The 17,383-nt window shown below is 37.3% G+C and overlaps 1 protein-coding gene across 6 annotated transcripts in view; it reads left to right on the forward strand.

The window, feature by feature from the left end:
• LOC147170457 (chloride channel protein 2-like) overlaps positions 1-17,383 on the forward strand; it is a 104,376-nt gene that overhangs the window by 58,592 nt on the left and 28,401 nt on the right. For all 6 annotated transcript variants that reach the window (XM_086080597.1, XM_086080598.1, XM_086080601.1 and 3 more), the window contains 5 exons: positions 2,132-2,287; positions 6,570-6,639; positions 7,022-7,132; positions 9,696-9,909; positions 15,977-16,110. In XM_086080597.1, coding sequence (XP_085936723.1) covers positions 2,132-2,287; positions 6,570-6,639; positions 7,022-7,132; positions 9,696-9,909; positions 15,977-16,110 — 685 coding nt within the window. The remainder of the gene's footprint in view (positions 1-2,131; positions 2,288-6,569; positions 6,640-7,021; positions 7,133-9,695; positions 9,910-15,976; positions 16,111-17,383) is intronic.

Genomic DNA, 17,383 nt, shown 5'->3' on the forward strand with positions numbered 1-17,383 from the left:
TTTTTTTTAAATATGTACAATTTATTTTTCTTCTCATTTCCCCTATTTTTTGTGGCAAACGCATATTGGAGGTTTGTCAAATCATTATCATTAGACCATCATAATGCACACTTTCAAATTAAAATAAGAAATTATCGGGTGCTTTTAAGTTTTCTGTAATCCATCCATGTATTTACAAAATGAGCCATATATAGCAACTGTATTCTTCATCATCCTCTTCATTCTACATACACACACACACAAAATATTGTCCTTTTGAATTTGTACCTGATAGGAGACAATCTTCTGAAGGTTTAATTTGGCCTGCACTCCTCCTTAAGCCCGTCATAAGCATTTGCAAAATGTTCTCATATACTTCTCTCGTGTCAAGATATACCATATTTTAAGATAAACTGCTGATAAAGTCTATATCTAAATCTCTCTGCATGCAATCTTATACTTGACATTTCTTTATACAATATCAGCAAATCATACCGTGGCTAAATCTTCTCAAATGTCCACTGCACAGCAAATTTTAATTTATTCTGATAGGCCTACACTGAAGGAAGTGTGAAGCACGGAGAAAGAAATTGACTCCACAACGTAGATACATGGCATGGCCAAAATGCTCATTTGTGGCCACAAAATATTCATTTGTGACTATGAAATGGGTATAATGTGTGCAAACATACTAATTTGTGGGTTTATCATATCATATCATATCATAATATCATTCCAATAAACGATTTGGATGTCCTGTTTCAGCAAATCTTTAAACTTCACTTGAAAATACAATATGCGTTGTAAGTTCCTACCGCCGCGCTCTGGTCTATTTAAATGCCTCTCAGCAGTAATGAATTTCCATGTCTCTCATTAATGAATATCTTTTTAGCTCACCCCCATTCTAAAATAAAATGAAATCATATGGTATCTGCCCATAGTGTAGCTTCAGCCTCTACCTTATCGTTTGTAGAAAAGGTAGGCTCAGTTTGTTATAAATTATTACCGTAATTTCCAGACTACAAAGCGCACCTGATCTGAAGTGGCAATAGCTAAATTTAGCCATAAAAAGCAAAATGTACATATTGGCTGCTTTGTTTTACTGCATTAGTCACGGGTCTCTACGTTCTAACTTATTTGCAAGGAAAGAGGTCACACAGACGGATTTTTGCCAATTTTAGAATTACGTTAAACACGTTTTTTTTTTTCACAGTGCCGAATGTGGCTCTTTACACAGTAGTCTCTCAGAAAAGTCATTAATCACTATCTTCATCTTCCCCATCCTGAGCACTAAACCCACCATGGCCCTCTCCTTCAGTGTCAAAAGGAAAGCTTCTCCATTACACACTTACTCACTCTCGTTTGTTGTTGCATGAGGCAAAATCGCTTCATCTTTTGGCAGGACAAGCATTTTGAAGCTAATTGCCATTAGTGGATTTTTTTTTTTACACTGCTCTATGCTGTCAGGATCCACTGGCAAACCTCAGCAATAGTTGCTCATGAAAGCATTACCGTTATGCTTCACATGCATGCAGCCAGTTTCGGTAAAATATTTTGTCATCCAAGAATTACGCAAATGACTGATATAAATATTCGGCTTGAGGGCAGTCTCGGACAGTTTAATTGGCCCACGGTGACGTGCTTGGTGACGTCATTGGTCGGATGTGATGAGACTTTTGGTGAATGCATTGGCGGCGTGAAGTTTGTCAGTAAAATTAAAAAATAAACCGCGTCACAGTTAAAGCCGCAGGGTTCAAAGCGTAAGAAAAAAAAAATTCAGGTTGTAGTTGGTAAACTACGGGATTAAAAAAAAAAAAGATTCTGCAGTTTACAGCAAGATAAAAATACAAGAAATGTCTATCAGTATGATGACAATTCTTAACCACTGCAAAATACAACTACCATAATAAATATATTGGTAAATTAATATCCAGTGACCGTGTCAATCATAAACTGCCCGTTGTTGTCTTTGTTGAAGCTGAATTATTAAATACACCTCTTGTATTGGATCTTCTTGAGAAGCCCAAAAATTTCATTTGACTAATTGACAATTTAGTTTATTACATTATGATTTCAAATCTATATGCCCTTGTGTTATTAAAAAGACTACTTTTGTTGTGATAATGACGATACCTTTTATGTGGCCCTGCAGCTCACCCAGAAGGAGTCATTGGTGACATTGCTTGACAACCGCACTTGGGCCAAACAGGGCATTGCTGAAGAGTTTGACTACATTGGACACTCCCAGGCCTGGCAACATCCGCAGGTCAACGTCTTTGTCACACTGGTTATCTTCATTGTCATGAAGGTAAGTGACAAATGCAGAGAAATGTAAAGTCTTACTTCAGGTATAGATTGTTGTACAGTACTTGACGCCAGAATTGAAATTGTTCTATTAAAACTTAAAGCTAAAGTATTTTTAAAGGAAACACTTCACTAAAATGAATTATGAAACCAGTCAGTCACATTATATAGCTTTACAACCACGGTATGCTCTTTCCTTTTTTACGAAGTAGGTGATGGTTGAGTACTGATACTAGGTATCGGTATAGGGCTGATACCTGCCCTTATTTCAGGGTATCCGTACTCTCGACAAAGGCTGATACCAGTATCGGTTGTCCTCTTATGGCTGTTTTACGAGCAGAAACTATGAATTAGAAATTCGAAGAAGAATAGAAAATTGCTATTTCATGCAGTTTCAAAGAAAAATACTGAATTGAGATATATGATTTTCTTTAAAATGATCTGTCATTGTTTTGGGGGGGAAACGTTATGTATCAAAAGCGCAAGTATCGGTCTGAAAAAAGTGGCATCGAACATCCCTGGTTTGTCACTTGTCTAAGAGGTTATTGATTGCTTGAAGGATAAAGATGCAAAAACATTCACGTATATAATGTATGTAAGAAACAGAGTGGACAAACATTCACACTATAATTATTGTGCCAATCTGCATATATCTATCTATATATTATTATTTACTGTCTCACCTCTGCTTGTGCAATGGTGCAAATGCCAGAATGTTACATCACACACACACGCACACACACTGCTCTCACAGTGAATCTGTAATGTCTCTGCCTAATTACACCCTTTGGTTTTCTTGGATTCAGCATGGTGATTTTCAAGACGAAATTGCTCTCTTACTCTCTGTCTCTGTAATGAATAGTTCTTTTATTCAACATGGCAGCCATCTTGTCCTGGTACTACTTTCTAAACAAACTTTCATTCCAACTACCAAACTTTAGTATTTTGCTTGCCTTCACACTTACGAAGGATGTTGAATTAATCAATGTTTGTAACTGCAACAAATACGTACATGATTTGTGCACACACTCGCACAAATCTGGCATACCTTGCAGCAGAATCCCATTACCGTGGAGAGTTTATATATATTAATCTTTAGACATTTACAACAGTAACCAACATGGCCTTTTACTGAGGAAACCACTAATAGGCATCATACCACAGGACATTTACATGCTGTCTGCCATTTAAATATTTTTCAAAACATCAATATTCATCACAACTATTAGAATACAATACTCATGCAATGTTCTGAACCTGATATATTTTAAGCATATAATCTATTACCTGAGATTATTGCTCATTTCTCATTTTGTATTGATCATGCCAAAAGATTGTCATCATAATATATTTTATATTTCAACAAATGGCTTTGGAATGCAAATTTGACATCTGTTAACGTCCAGCCTCAATGTTGATGAGAAATAAGACACGCGTTTAGCAAAATATTTGGCATTAACACTGACGGGGCTATATGTTGTTGTTGTTTCACACAATGGCAAATCTAACATTCAGAATAAGGGAAGGAAAAAAAACCTTAACAGGCTATTTCAGCAAGCTTACCTTTTAATAAAATACTCTACAGTGAATTTTCCAAGTTTGGTTAGACAAGTCAGTTCTCCTTGCAAACTTACATGAAACCAACTACCGGCAGCGTATTACATTATATTTGATTATTGATTATTGCGTTTTTTGCAAAAACCCATCCTCGCTGTGCAAATTCAGATTGTGGTGGGTGCAACAAGTTTTTCTTCTTGTCAAAATTCATACTTGTTTCTAAAATAAATATGTAATTTAGATTGTCTATTGGGAACCTGGAATAAATAGTGTACTAGTGTTTGTAATTTTATAATGAACCCTTGTATCTTAAAGTAAGTAACAGGAAAAAATTGTACTGTTAGTACAGTATGATATGGTTGAGTACATCGAAATGTGTGTTTAACAAATAATAAAGCTTTTGCAGCGCTCCTAAAAGGAACGCTAGCCAAACTCGCATATTATACACATGAAAGTTTGTGTAAACATACCTCATTGAGTAAACAAGCTATTCATTTCCATCACATTACATTACATCACCAGTAGTAGTTTCTTCCACCCTACAAGAATGTTACATAAGATCACTGGTTGTGACACCTGGGAACAAAGTGTCCGCAAACAGCTAAAGCCTGATGTCCAGGGTGTGCGCCTCACACTCATGTACTGTATAGGATATCCTCTTGTTAGAAAAGGAGAGGCAGAGAAGGTCTTGTTTTATGCAAGATAAGTGCAAAAGCACCTGATTTCAACCTTACTTTCGATTGAACAGACTTGGATTTAAAAAAATCATGTACAATAATTAAGCATTGTTGACCTCCAGTGTTCTGTGGTCACATTAAAGACATAAGTTCAATGAGTACAATGCAAAATTATCATACACAACAAGCAGGTGTAAAAATTGAAGATTATATCATCCAAAACTGAATTAAGATTGAGAGTTTTAATTAAATCAGGACAGAAGCGAATTTCACTGTCTTATTTAAAACCGTTAAAAACAAAAAAAAGGAAATTAAGATAAAACAGTTGAAGCCATGATTATTTCTCATGATGAATTGTGAAGACATGACTTACAATTTTAATTAAGTCTGTGACCAAGCTTAGTTTACTCATGTATCAAATACATTTCCGAATTTGAAATGCAATTAATCTGTTGAACCCAAGGTTATTTTAGTTAACGAAAACTAATAAAAAATTCAAAAAACAAATTCGATAACAAAATAAAAATGAAAATGCCTTTTTTTTTCTTTTTCTTTTTTACAAAAACGAACTGAAACTACATTTTATGTTTACAAAACTAACTAAAACTAACTATATTTATAGCGAAAATGTTCTTTGTTTTAGTCTTTGGTAGCAAATGTCTCAAACTAGCTCATAACCAGTTCAATAAAGTTAAAATGAGGTTATCAGTTCCAAGATCACTTAAACTGTCCTTTGCTGATATAAAGATTTTAGTACTGGAAGATGATGAGTCCATGGAGGGCAGTCAAATAGTCTGTTTTGTTTTTTGTCTGACCCGTTTTGTTTATTCATTTCTTAAATTCTCTGGTGCATAACAATTGCTTTGGATCCTGTGTGTGTGGAGGGGGGGGGGGGGTGCATAATGCAGGTTGTGAAAAAGACAGCAGTGTAGGGTTACAGCAGAATATCTGATACTTTGCGGTGACAGTCGCTCTTAATTACATCATGCTATAGACAGAGTGCAGAGAGCGGAAGAGGGAGAGGACTGGAAGCATGCAAGGATGTGCAGGCAGCAAGTGTAATTAAGAAGTCTATTTGAAATCTTGAGATGATTACATTGATGAGGTCTGTGTAATGGTTTGCTTGTAAACTCATTTGTAAGTCTTCATTTATGCATGCAAACAGAAATGGCAAGTATTCATTATTTTACCAACATTGGTCTCTGGTTGCTGATGTAAGAATCTATATGATTTTTTTTTCATCACCACATTCTGGTGTTTATTATTTGATGTGAGACAGATAGATTTTTTTTTCTTCTCACAAATGTCACAATTGTCCTTAACATTCATGTGTTATTCACCGCAAGATCAAATCAAGGAAAAGGTGTGCCACAAGGAATACACACACCCACCCACACACACACACACACACACACACAAGGGATGTTTAATACTACTTTTTTTCCAGATCAATGTCACAAGTACTTTTGAGATGTAAAATTTCCCCCCTAAAGCGATGGCAGATCATTTTAAAGAAAGACCTCTACAGTATATCCAAGTGTAGCATTTCCCTTAAAATTGCATTAAATTAATGGCAATTTTTTTATCTTCAAATTTTTTTATTTTCTAGTTCCTCGTAAAACAGAAACAAGCATATGGTTGAAATAAAGAATATAATATATACCGTATATTAGTTATCTAATTTAATATAAATATATTTTATGTTAATGCAGTGATGTTTCATGAAACTAGAACTGGCGCCTTACACATACCCAATGGCAGTATTTATTTTATTTGTCCATGTTTTCTCATTACTCTTCCAATCCTGTTATGCAGTGTTTTTCAATCATTAGAACACTGCACGTTATTCAGACCTCATTAGAAGGTCTGTCAAATTAAGAGGGAACGTGACAACGTAATCTAACTTGAGCAATAAGCTCCATACGGCTGCCTCCTCATTGCCGGGAGAGGATTCTGCTCGCTGCCGCTGAGATAGCAGGCAGAAACTAATTGAATACGAGCCCGTTTTTGTTTTCTTTCTCATTTCTTAACTCTTGATCATTTTCTTCCTAGTTCTGGATGTCTGCCCTGGCCACAACTATCCCAGTACCTTGTGGGGCCTTCATGCCAGTATTTGTTATAGGTAAGGCATTACTGCTCTTATCTCTCTTTGTGTGGTAATGGTTAGAAATTGGTGTACATTTCAAATTAAATGAAAGCAAATGTTCAGAATGTACCTACCACATACAGTACAGCTACTAAATACTGTGCATCCTGAAAAGTAATACCTGTATTGTTTTTAGTTGTTTTTTTTTCCATTTGTGACTGTTAAAAGATGACATTAAAACTGCAACTGCTGCGAAGCAAACACGGTACCAATGTAATCGCATCTATTCTTATATGGAATCAATATAGTAGTGATCTTCTGCTTAAATCTTGGCAAGAGTGCAAGAGAGAATGTAGGCATAGCACAAATACATTACAGTGTTTGTATTTAATTGCATCATTAAAATCCAATCATTTAGGGGCAGCATTTGGCCGTCTGGTGGGAGAAAGTATGGCGGCCTGGTTCCCAGATGGCATTAACACAGATGGCACTATCTACCCCATTGTACCGGGAGGTTATGCTGTTGTTGGTAAGGAAAAATATGCCGATTTTCATGTGTCAAGTGCTAAATTATCCTACTTTACAAATTTTCTACAGAACTGTGTAAAGTATTGTGTGCGTAAGCATATGTTGCGCACGTGTTTGTGTGTTGAAAATCCATGTGCAAATTGACTTGTTGACCTGAAAACATAATGGCAAGAGTTTAAAACAATGATGATCATCCAAACCAGGTTCCCAATATTTTGATGACTGGCAATCAAAATAAATAAAAACAAATTATGATAAATACAACTCACTAATAAATTAACTGTACTGTACATGTCCACTTTTTTTTTTTTTTACATTTTATAAATTCATGAAAATGTCTGTCTGGTTTTCGCCGGGCGCCAAATGGGAGGCGGAGTGTACCGTTACAGCAACTGGTAGACCCTGCTCCCAAGTCGATTGTGAGGGGTGTAAGGAAAAAAGAAAGGCAAATTTTGTGTAATTCTTATTATACTGTATGTTGAAAAAGTATGTTTGTTTTTTATTAAAGAACTGTTCTTAGCTGTGTCGGCGGCACAGAACTTTAGCTCACTGGTAAAGCTCTATGCTGCCACACTGCAGGGCCCAGGTTCGATCCATGCACGGGAGCAAAAAATGTTTGGCTCACAACATTGTTATTTTTTTAATTCATCTGTCAAGTAAGACTTCAAAACTAAGAACGTTTAGTTTTTTTATTTTCATCCCATGCAGAGGAGGCAGATCGTCACTGCTATGTGGGAAACCCTTTTTTAACAGAGTAGTGTTTCAGTATCTTGAGGCCAGGCCGAGTGTCCTCTTTAATGGAAATGAAAATATGGTCACCCTACTCTACTCCTACTGTAACAGACATAACAGTTCAATCAATCAGCGAACATCAGCTTGTCTTACTCCTCTGATACACAAGCAGGCACAAACATCTTTCCGACAAGTAGTTGCCATTTTTACATTTGTCTGCAGCGGAGCTCGAGCCGTTGCCCTGCGGCTTCAAAGCCTGAGCCTTTTCAGATGAGCTACTGCTGCCCCATATGCAGTTAATTTGATCGTACCATTAGAGGCTGCAGATTGTGTTTATTGTCTGCTATGATTATTCTGATGTTGTGGTGCACTACAACTAATGACTCAGGCCTTGACATTCTGATGAGCCTCTTTAATTCTGCCGAAGAGCTTGTGGTGCATGCTAAATGTGGAGATGGGGGACGTAGCATCCATCAGAGGGTGGAAATTGGAAGCACACAGCCAACTTTAATTAAATTATGTGAGAGAACAATGAAACCTCCATCTCTGGAATACCATTTATTTTACTTGGCTTTGTACCCCTTTTCACTTTATTTGAATGTTTTCATTCCTCCACTATCCCCACCTCCCCATCACCCCCAAGTATTTATATCAGTCTTTTGACAGGTCTGATCCGTTTTGCCGGTTGAGCAGTGAAGGCTCTCTTCACTTTATGCTCCTCTGTCGCTCCAATGCAGCTTTTGTATTGTTATCCATAACACTTTATTGGTCCAAAACGATATGGAAATATTGAACGTCTCTTAATTGTATTAGCTGAATATAGGAGTTCTTCCTAAAGGAGAATATTAGTGAATGTTGTGCAGTTGACCGATAATGCTACTTCTATATATTACTTTCTACAGTTTCCATGAAAAAGCTATATTTTTCAATAAATAAGGAGGTTTTTAAAAATGTCATTAAGGGGTTAAGAACAGTATGAGATGGCATATTAGGAATTTTCGGGCAGAACAAGCAAAAAAAATAAATTAAGTGCCATCATGAAAGTACTGTATCTCTGCAACTTAAGTGATTTTGGCAGTGTTTTTTGTCATTTTATTTGTCTTGTGTAAGGTTAGAACATGCTTCTGAAGCAACAAATTTGCGCAAATTACTTTTAATATATGATTTTGTCACTGTGAAGACACTGACCGTCTTAATGATTCCTTGCAACAACTAGAAAAAGAGCAGTTTTTGCAGAAAATGCGTGGGAATGCTGAATGCTATTAGCTGAATGCTAAGATTTGAATGCATTGATTATGAAGTAAATTGGAAGATAAATTACACATTTTTAATTGTAGTTAAATAACAAATAAATAAAGAGAAAACTTCAACTGCAATCTGTCTAAGGTGGGGTTTAACCATTTCAAGAAATTATAATCAATTTCCTGATATGATAGTTGGTATCGAACCATCGAATGTACTAAAATGTGGTCTAAGTGGGGTTTGAACCCAGATTCTTCGTGGTGGCAGGGAATTGCTGTAAGCAGAGCTGACTTGATAAAGAATACAAATAGCATATTTTATTATCAGCAATGATTTAAATGGTAGGATACATTTCAACATTCAACACTTTTGTTTGTATAAATTTGTGAAAATATTAACCTTTTCAGAAGATCACGTCACTGCCGAGTTATATTTAGAACAAACCTGTGGGCTACTCTTCTGCTCCTACCTGGTGCCCACGGGTACCACGTTGGTGACCGCTGGACTAGAGTGTCATACTTGTACAGTATCATTATGTCAACTACTGTTTGTTCTTTTGCTCAGCTCACTGTCATGTTACCCATTTACAGGTGCAGCAGCATTGTCAGGAGCGGTCACCCATACAGTTTCCACTGCAGTGATTGTGTTCGAGCTGACTGGACAGATCTCTCACATCCTGCCTGTGATGATAGCAGTGATCCTCGCCAACGCAGTGGCACAATCCCTGCAGCCCTCCCTCTACGACTCCATCATCCGGATCAAGAAGCTACCCTATCTCCCAGAGCTGGGATGGGGACACCATGAGTAAGTAAAGTGGACATTGTTGGAGAAACCTCTAGATGCATGCTAGAGTGTTTACACTAGACCTTTGTCTATTGTATTCATCTTCAAAAATGGTTTTGTGGCAGTTGTTGTACATCTACCATATATTTATTGCATGATTTGAGAGAGTGGTCAGATTAAGTATTTTGTTGCTGTCAATCAGGCCCAGCCAACTCGATGCCGGGTATCTTAGCTGGGTGCATCGCGTCATCATCAACCCCATTCATTCATTGTGTATGTGGTAAGGGTTGGGGACTAGCCTTTATGCATACAGTACGTTTATCAACAATAAAAAAAAAAATGTTTTGTCTCTTCCTCCTTCCAGCCATTTTCACTGAAACAACCCCTATTCACTCCCGGCTGTTTTACTGGATTTTGACAGATTTTGCAAGACCCACAGAAAATAGTGTTCTATTGCTATAAAAACATGGAACCTATCAAAAGAAAGATTAGAGCTTCTTTCATCAGGAAAAAAAGTATATTTCTATCGGTTTCCGTTTTGCAGCAATTAGCATTAGAATATAGCTAAATTTCATCATTATTCACAAATCTGAACTAAGGGTACATTAGTTTTTTTTTTCCAACATGGCCCTGGTTGATCTCTTATTCACTGTTGCCACGTTTTTCTAATTACTACCATTGCTTCACCTGTTCTCTGCAGTTCAGAGGCTGCATCAAAGCCTTCTGTATGCTCTAGCATAAAAAAAACCTGTGAAAACGTCTTTTGGACACTTAAAACATTTAAAATAGAACGTATTTATCTGTTTTTGGGAGCAAATAAGTTAAAATGAGCAAAGACACGGCTTTATTTTGCAGTGTAGTCTGCTTCTCATCTCAACCAGTGGAAAAATCCACTTTTTATTTCCTTGGTAGGCTGCTACGTCAGCACTTCCACATATGGGCCTGCTGTTGCGTGGACCTTTCACACTGAGCAAGTGCAGTGTGATAAGGGCATGTATGTGCATCTCGCCCATGTGCTTTGTCGCAAATGATTAAGCCATAGAATTAAGGGGAGTTTGTCAAAACATGCAAAAGAAAGCTAGGAAGTGATGAGATGGGACAGGGGCAGTTTGTCTGTGTGCTCTCTTTGCAGTAACATAGTCAATGTTGTGGCTCTTAGCCTGACTAGTTTGCAACACCTGATAAAGGTTTAATGTTATTATTTATGATAATGTATGTAAACAGTGCACACTAACACGTTTATCACATGGTTAAAACATCTCACAAAGACATTTCTGGGTTCTAATCCAATTTTGGCTCTTTCTGCTTTGGGTTTTCTCCCATATTCCAAAAACATGAATGTCAATGTAATTGAACATCACCTTATTGGCGTAAGGCGACGTGGGTCAGTGGTAGAGTGGTCGTCTCACAACCCAGAGATTGTGGGTTCGATCCCATGCCATTGTGACTATGTCGAAGTATACTTGAGCAAGATACTGAACCCCCAGTTGCTCCTGATGCTGCGTCATCAGAAGGTGAATGAGGAGTCAAAAGCGCTTTGAGGGCCTTGTAACAAAAACTGAACACAATTCTCATAATATTTTGTCTGTGTCTTACAAGGCCATGTGATTGACTGGTGGTCGGTGTACTTGCAACTGGCTCTAAGTTACCATGGATGGATGGATGACGTGATTTGTGGGATGTGCCCATATTAACTGACAGATAATGATGATGATGGAAGCTGTTTTTTTACAGTGTGACAGTTTCTGTCAACTGGAGTTCTGAATGAAATGTGCTTTACGAGAAGGCACAGTTTGTTTGGAGGTGCTTGGCTTAATAGCTCAGCGTTGCATTGCTTTTAATTGCCTTTACTCCCATTGATAATTTATAGCAAGCAAACAATACTGAATAGAACTGCCAGCTGCTGGGTGTTCCGAGCTCAGTGAGACAGCACAAAATTCACTTTCTCTTAATTGTCTGGAACCTTTTATTGTTATGGATGTTGCCAAATCATTAGGCGACAATGATAGCTTGGATGCATCATTTACAAATTGAGAGTAATGAGATTTTTTTTTTCATTATTATTATTCAACCCTCCATCTGGTCATCATTGAGTGTGGCCTTCCCCTGAGGTGTCTCCTACTGGCCTCCTGCTTGAATACCTCTATTTCTTCATCTCCACCTCAGCTCAACTGCACAATTCATCTCTTCATTACGCATTCCTCTCTCACTCTCAGCGTTCTCTCGTTCTCTCTCCTTACTATATGTTGTGACCTTATGGGCCAGATTTGTCTTAACATCTTCATTAGTTGTTTGTTTTTTATTTTTTTGTTTTGGTTTTTCACATAGAATCATACATTTGTCAACTTCTTTTAAACTTGCATGATCACTTTGATTGCTTGTTTTACACAGACAAAGCAGTTTTAAGGTTTAGCCGATGTCTTACAGTAGAAAGTTTAAACACAATCCGTTCTGTTATTCTACTGATCATAAAACATGTATTTGTAAAGGCACTCTTAAGTACAACTTTGGATGTTTTACATAAAAATACACACCACTCGTGTTTTATGATTAATGATTGATCATACATGCGCACATGTAACTGAGTGTGCCTTTCTTATTATGCTTTATGGAACAGAGTGTCCTTATTTCCTGTATACACTCCATCAATACATCCACCCATTTTCTATATTGCTTATTCTCACTAAGATCGTGGATAAAATGATATCCCAGCAGACTTTGGGTGAGAGGCGGAATACACCATGGACTGGTCACCAGCCAATTGCAGGGCACATACAGTATAAGACAACCAATCATACTCACCTATTAGTTAAAATGATCATTTAATGGTCTGAACATTGGCACTTATGTAACCAGTCTGTATGTTCAAATGATGTCAACACTAAAATTAACCACCCTGAAAAACTCAATAGTGATTTAAGGTTGTTTTTTGTGATGAACCGCAATGCAAGGTATTATTTATTGTCTCTGCTCATCACTGAAGATGGCAGCATTGCTATTGTTTCTTGGCTTGCTTTGACCGCGTCTAAATTGTTACCTACTATCCAAAAATCATGACCCATCATCGCCAAAATTGATATGCATAGCCCTACTCATGTCCTCTTCAACATGTGAAAATATAAAAGCAAACAGCTCAATATTTCACATCAAATATGAGCTTTTTTTTAGCAAAAGCCATTACCATCACTGCAAATTGAAAATATTGTGCTGATCATTTTATAGTTTTACATGTTGAAGTGGACATAAGATGGATGTGCAAATTAATTGATAGTCATAGTTTTCAGACATTTAGTGACGCGAGCCATCATGTTTTGATCTCTAATTATAGAAAAACTAGATTAAATCATAATTATTCACCAGAAATGAACTACCCCACCCCCATCCTTTAGTAGTGGTCTACCATTTGCTACTACAACAGCAACCAGAATGGTTTTGCCAAGTTCTGAGCTATATACTCTGCTACTATTCAAAAGTATCACAGCCCACTGGTATTAATACATGCATACAAACTAAACTTCCTGTAGGATTGTTCTATTGCCAAGCCACTTAAAAGCCTTAGATTGCCAAACTGTAGGCTTTATTTTTTATTTTTTGCATTACCCACGTAACTAACGAGAGCTCTGGAAGATGGAGAGACATAGAGCAGGATACAAAAATGTTACCCTGCGTATGTGGTTGTGGGATAGGAGAAAAATTGACAAATACTGTAGGACATGCAGCCTCCTCAAAGCTGAATGTGTTTTTCACTCAAACTGGTAAATATCCACTTCACCCCCACGCATCAACCAGCCCACGCACTCAGCAACACTTGTGTAACGCCAGGCTGTGTGATGCGCCCATCTGAGGGGATTTTCATTTGCTTACACATTCACACTGGTGAGAGGACTAGTTTTTCCTGTTTTCTTCTGTAATATTTTTTGTGAATATATATTTTAACAGTCATATTACATCATCCCAGTTGTCTCTTTCAGTGTTAAATTGACATTTTTGAAAAGCATGGGAACTGTTACATAACGACGATTTGCATGGTGTGTGTGTGTTTATCTGTGGGCATGAGTGTGTTATCTGTCACTCTGTTTCTTTGGATTTTATATTTATGCAATTTTAGGTTGATGAATTAATTGGCCACGGTTTTCACTACTTACCATTCAATTGACATGTATCACTTCTCTCTTCCCTTGAAATATGGATGACCCTTGAGTCTGGATTTCTAACCTTATAAATCTGTTACTCAGATCTGTAAGATGGAGCTTGCAGCAAAACTGATCAGCGACAAATTGCCCAATGGGTTGGGGTGGAGGCTTCCGGGCGGTCGGCATTTTAACGGGTTAAAAGTGAACCAATCGGATTTCATCATCTTCCACTTGTATCCTCAGGGAAATTTGTCTTGGGTGTAATTGTAGCCAATTCAGAGTACTGTATTGCATTATTCTTTCTTATCCACTACACTACAAATTACAAAGGTCTAACTGACAGCAGGATGCATCGATTAAAAAACAAAAACATATATTTTTATTTTTTTTGTAATTGAGTTGTACTGGTTATTACGCCGGTGTATTAGGGCCACGTATAAATCTATTCTGAGAAGAAGAAAAACTCGCAATTGGCAAATTTGCGAAAAAAACTCGTAAATTTGCGACTTTATAAAGTGGCAAATTTGTGAGAAAAAACTGAAAATTACGAGAAATACACGTAGCGTACAACTTGGATGTTTGTGACAATACTTCTCGGTCGGGTTTTCAAATAAGGTGATTAATCGCTTTCGCAGAGAATAATCATATCATGTTAAGCATTCGCACTTTGAAGCGTTGGGTACTGCCAGCAACAAAGATGCCTCTCTTCGCGAAGTTCCATACCCTGAGGATCAAGCATTTAAGTTAATTTTACTTCTACACTTATGTTTCCTGAATTACTATTTTCACATTCATACGTTTTGGTATTTTTTTTGTACACTTATCTAATTTGATGTGTCGAATCTGCTGCTCTCTGTCATTCACTTTCATTTTCCTAAAGTATGCTAGCTTCTGATTGGTTACTATTAGTCAGCTGATAGGGGATCTGGAAGTGTTGTCACTCTGGCTGCCGTGTATGACGAATAAAGTTTAAATTAAGAATAAATCCTTCTCCATCCTGCCTTTTCATTTTATAAAGTGTTCAATTAACCACTAACTAATCCTCACATTATACTATAGCTACGTGTATTTTTCGTAAGTTTCAGAGTTTTTTTTCTTGCAAATTTGACACTTTATAAAGTGGCAAATGTTCGAGTTTTTTTTTTTATCTCTGAATATTACCCCCCTCTGAAAATAACAAATATTTACACGTGGCCCTAATACGCTATCCTAGGTTATACATTAAGTTAATTGTTGGCCTTTTTTGCAAAAAAATATTTAACTTTGTCTACCTCTTATGTGGCAAAAACCTGGCATTTGAACAGTGGTACGTGGCCTTATCTATATGAAGTGTAATGCTTTTCAGAAGGACAGAGTTCACTTCAAGTTCAGTTTGTCAAGTTGACTACCAGCATATTCCACCCTTTTCTGATCTTTTATTCAAAATTGATAGTGTTGTATAGTCATTATGTTGACTTTGTATTAAAGAGAGGTCAATGTATTGAGTTGTAACTGCAAGGAAAGCAGAGTTGGCCGGAACCTGTTTGCTGGCACAACTAGCGGGCTTGGCAGCAGAGATGTCAAGCAACTGCTGCCTCGTTTGCATGTTTTGGCAAGCTCAGACCGGAAGAGAGCTCAGTGTTTATGAGTGGTGTACAATTCTGCTGATGCAAGTGTCCGCATGGCCATGCCGTCATCGCCGCTGACATCCTGAATGACGTGTCAACGCGCCAATGTGTGGATTGACCAGTTAGCTGACGGAAGCGTGAATTATCGGCTTCAGTTATTACAACGGGTATTGATCAACACAGGATGTATATACGGAAAAATGTTCTTTGGTACAGTAGTTGTCTGGGAGTGACTATAAAATGTCAAAACTCATTATGAATTTGGCCCTTTGTATAAAATTGTTCTTGTTGTGTTGTTTACTTTGCATGGCAACCTTATAGCTGATGTTCTTGTAATTATCTTCTTAGGAAGTACAACATTCGTGTAGAGGACATCATGGTGAGGGACGTGCGCTACATCACTCTCAGTTGCTGCTACAGAGACCTGCATAATGTCCTGCTGACGGGTCACCTTAAAACTCTGGCGCTGGTGGAATCAGCTGGTGAGACACAAGCAAACCATCTCATTCAATAGCATAAATCTGAATCTTTGACTCGTATAGTATATACTGTATGTCTATGAAGATTTATTGAATGGGTGTTATTTGCATATGAGGTTTTTTGGAGTGTCCGGTGCCAATTGCATTTGTACATATAAAAAAAACTTTACAATAGTGAGGTATACTATAAACTGATATTGAATATATATATTAAATCTCCTTTTTACACATCTGGATGTGTGTATGCACTACTGATCATACAGTGGCCAAAAAAAGAAATGCATTCAATATTGGTCCGAACCACTGTGAAAATCAGTGGGCTTTGTACAAGATGGATTCTCTGGGTTTGTGAACTCACAAATCCCGAGAGAATTAATCTTGCAGGCAAAGCTATTAACTTCCAAGCTAGGGCTAAAACATAAGTTAGATCTACAAACAGCCTCAGCACATGAACTATAAAATGTGTTAATATGAATATGTTTGCTTGGGAAAATCTCATAGAGGCACTGTGTGGGGGTCAATACAGACGGTGCTGCTAGGGAACAAACAGTGCACATTTCCAGGCTTTTCTTTTAAGTTTAAAGGTCATGATTACTCATACAGGTTCCCCTGCACAATTTGACATACTTATCTATACTGGACATGGGAACTAACTAAACTAAACTAAATGTGTTCTTAGCTTTGACTCTCTTTTGATTGGAGCAATTTAAGTTTTATTTCGCTCATGGGATTAATAAAGTCTATGTCTAATTTAACCTATTTCAAGTGTGGTCAGACATCACTTGACATATAGTGCATGGGGGAGAGAGGGGCAAATGTCTTCTCAAAGCCAGAATTTATTTCAAGTGGCTCTCAGTTAGTCCGTTGTTAAGGTTGACTTCCTATTGCAAGCAAATTGCTCACTTAGTGCTGTCTGCCAGAAACCTGACTAACAATGTAATCATTTATTTATTCATTAGTTATCTGTAGTCCTTTCACTATTTGTTATGAGAGTTAGGAGCCAGCAAGCAAACTGCCACACACGTGCATACGTATAGACTTAAAATTATACATATTCACTACATAACAAATTATGTAACTGCTGGGTTCCCTGCAGTGCTGCAACATGTTTGGAATCTCTTCCAACCTGCTGACTTTTTCTTTAAAAAAAAAAAAAAAGTAATCTTCTCTCATTTCATCCTCCTGAGGCTTCATTTCCAATCTGTCCTTTTCCTTTTTGCTTTTCTTCCCTTAAGGATGCCATTTTCTTGCCTCTGATCTCTTTTTTTCTACTCTC

Source organism: Leptonotus elevatus, chromosome 7 (genome assembly GCF_054856555.1).
Source record: "Leptonotus elevatus isolate MCC_2025b chromosome 7, RoL_Lele_1.0, whole genome shotgun sequence".
Taxonomy (NCBI): domain Eukaryota; kingdom Metazoa; phylum Chordata; class Actinopteri; order Syngnathiformes; family Syngnathidae; genus Leptonotus; species Leptonotus elevatus.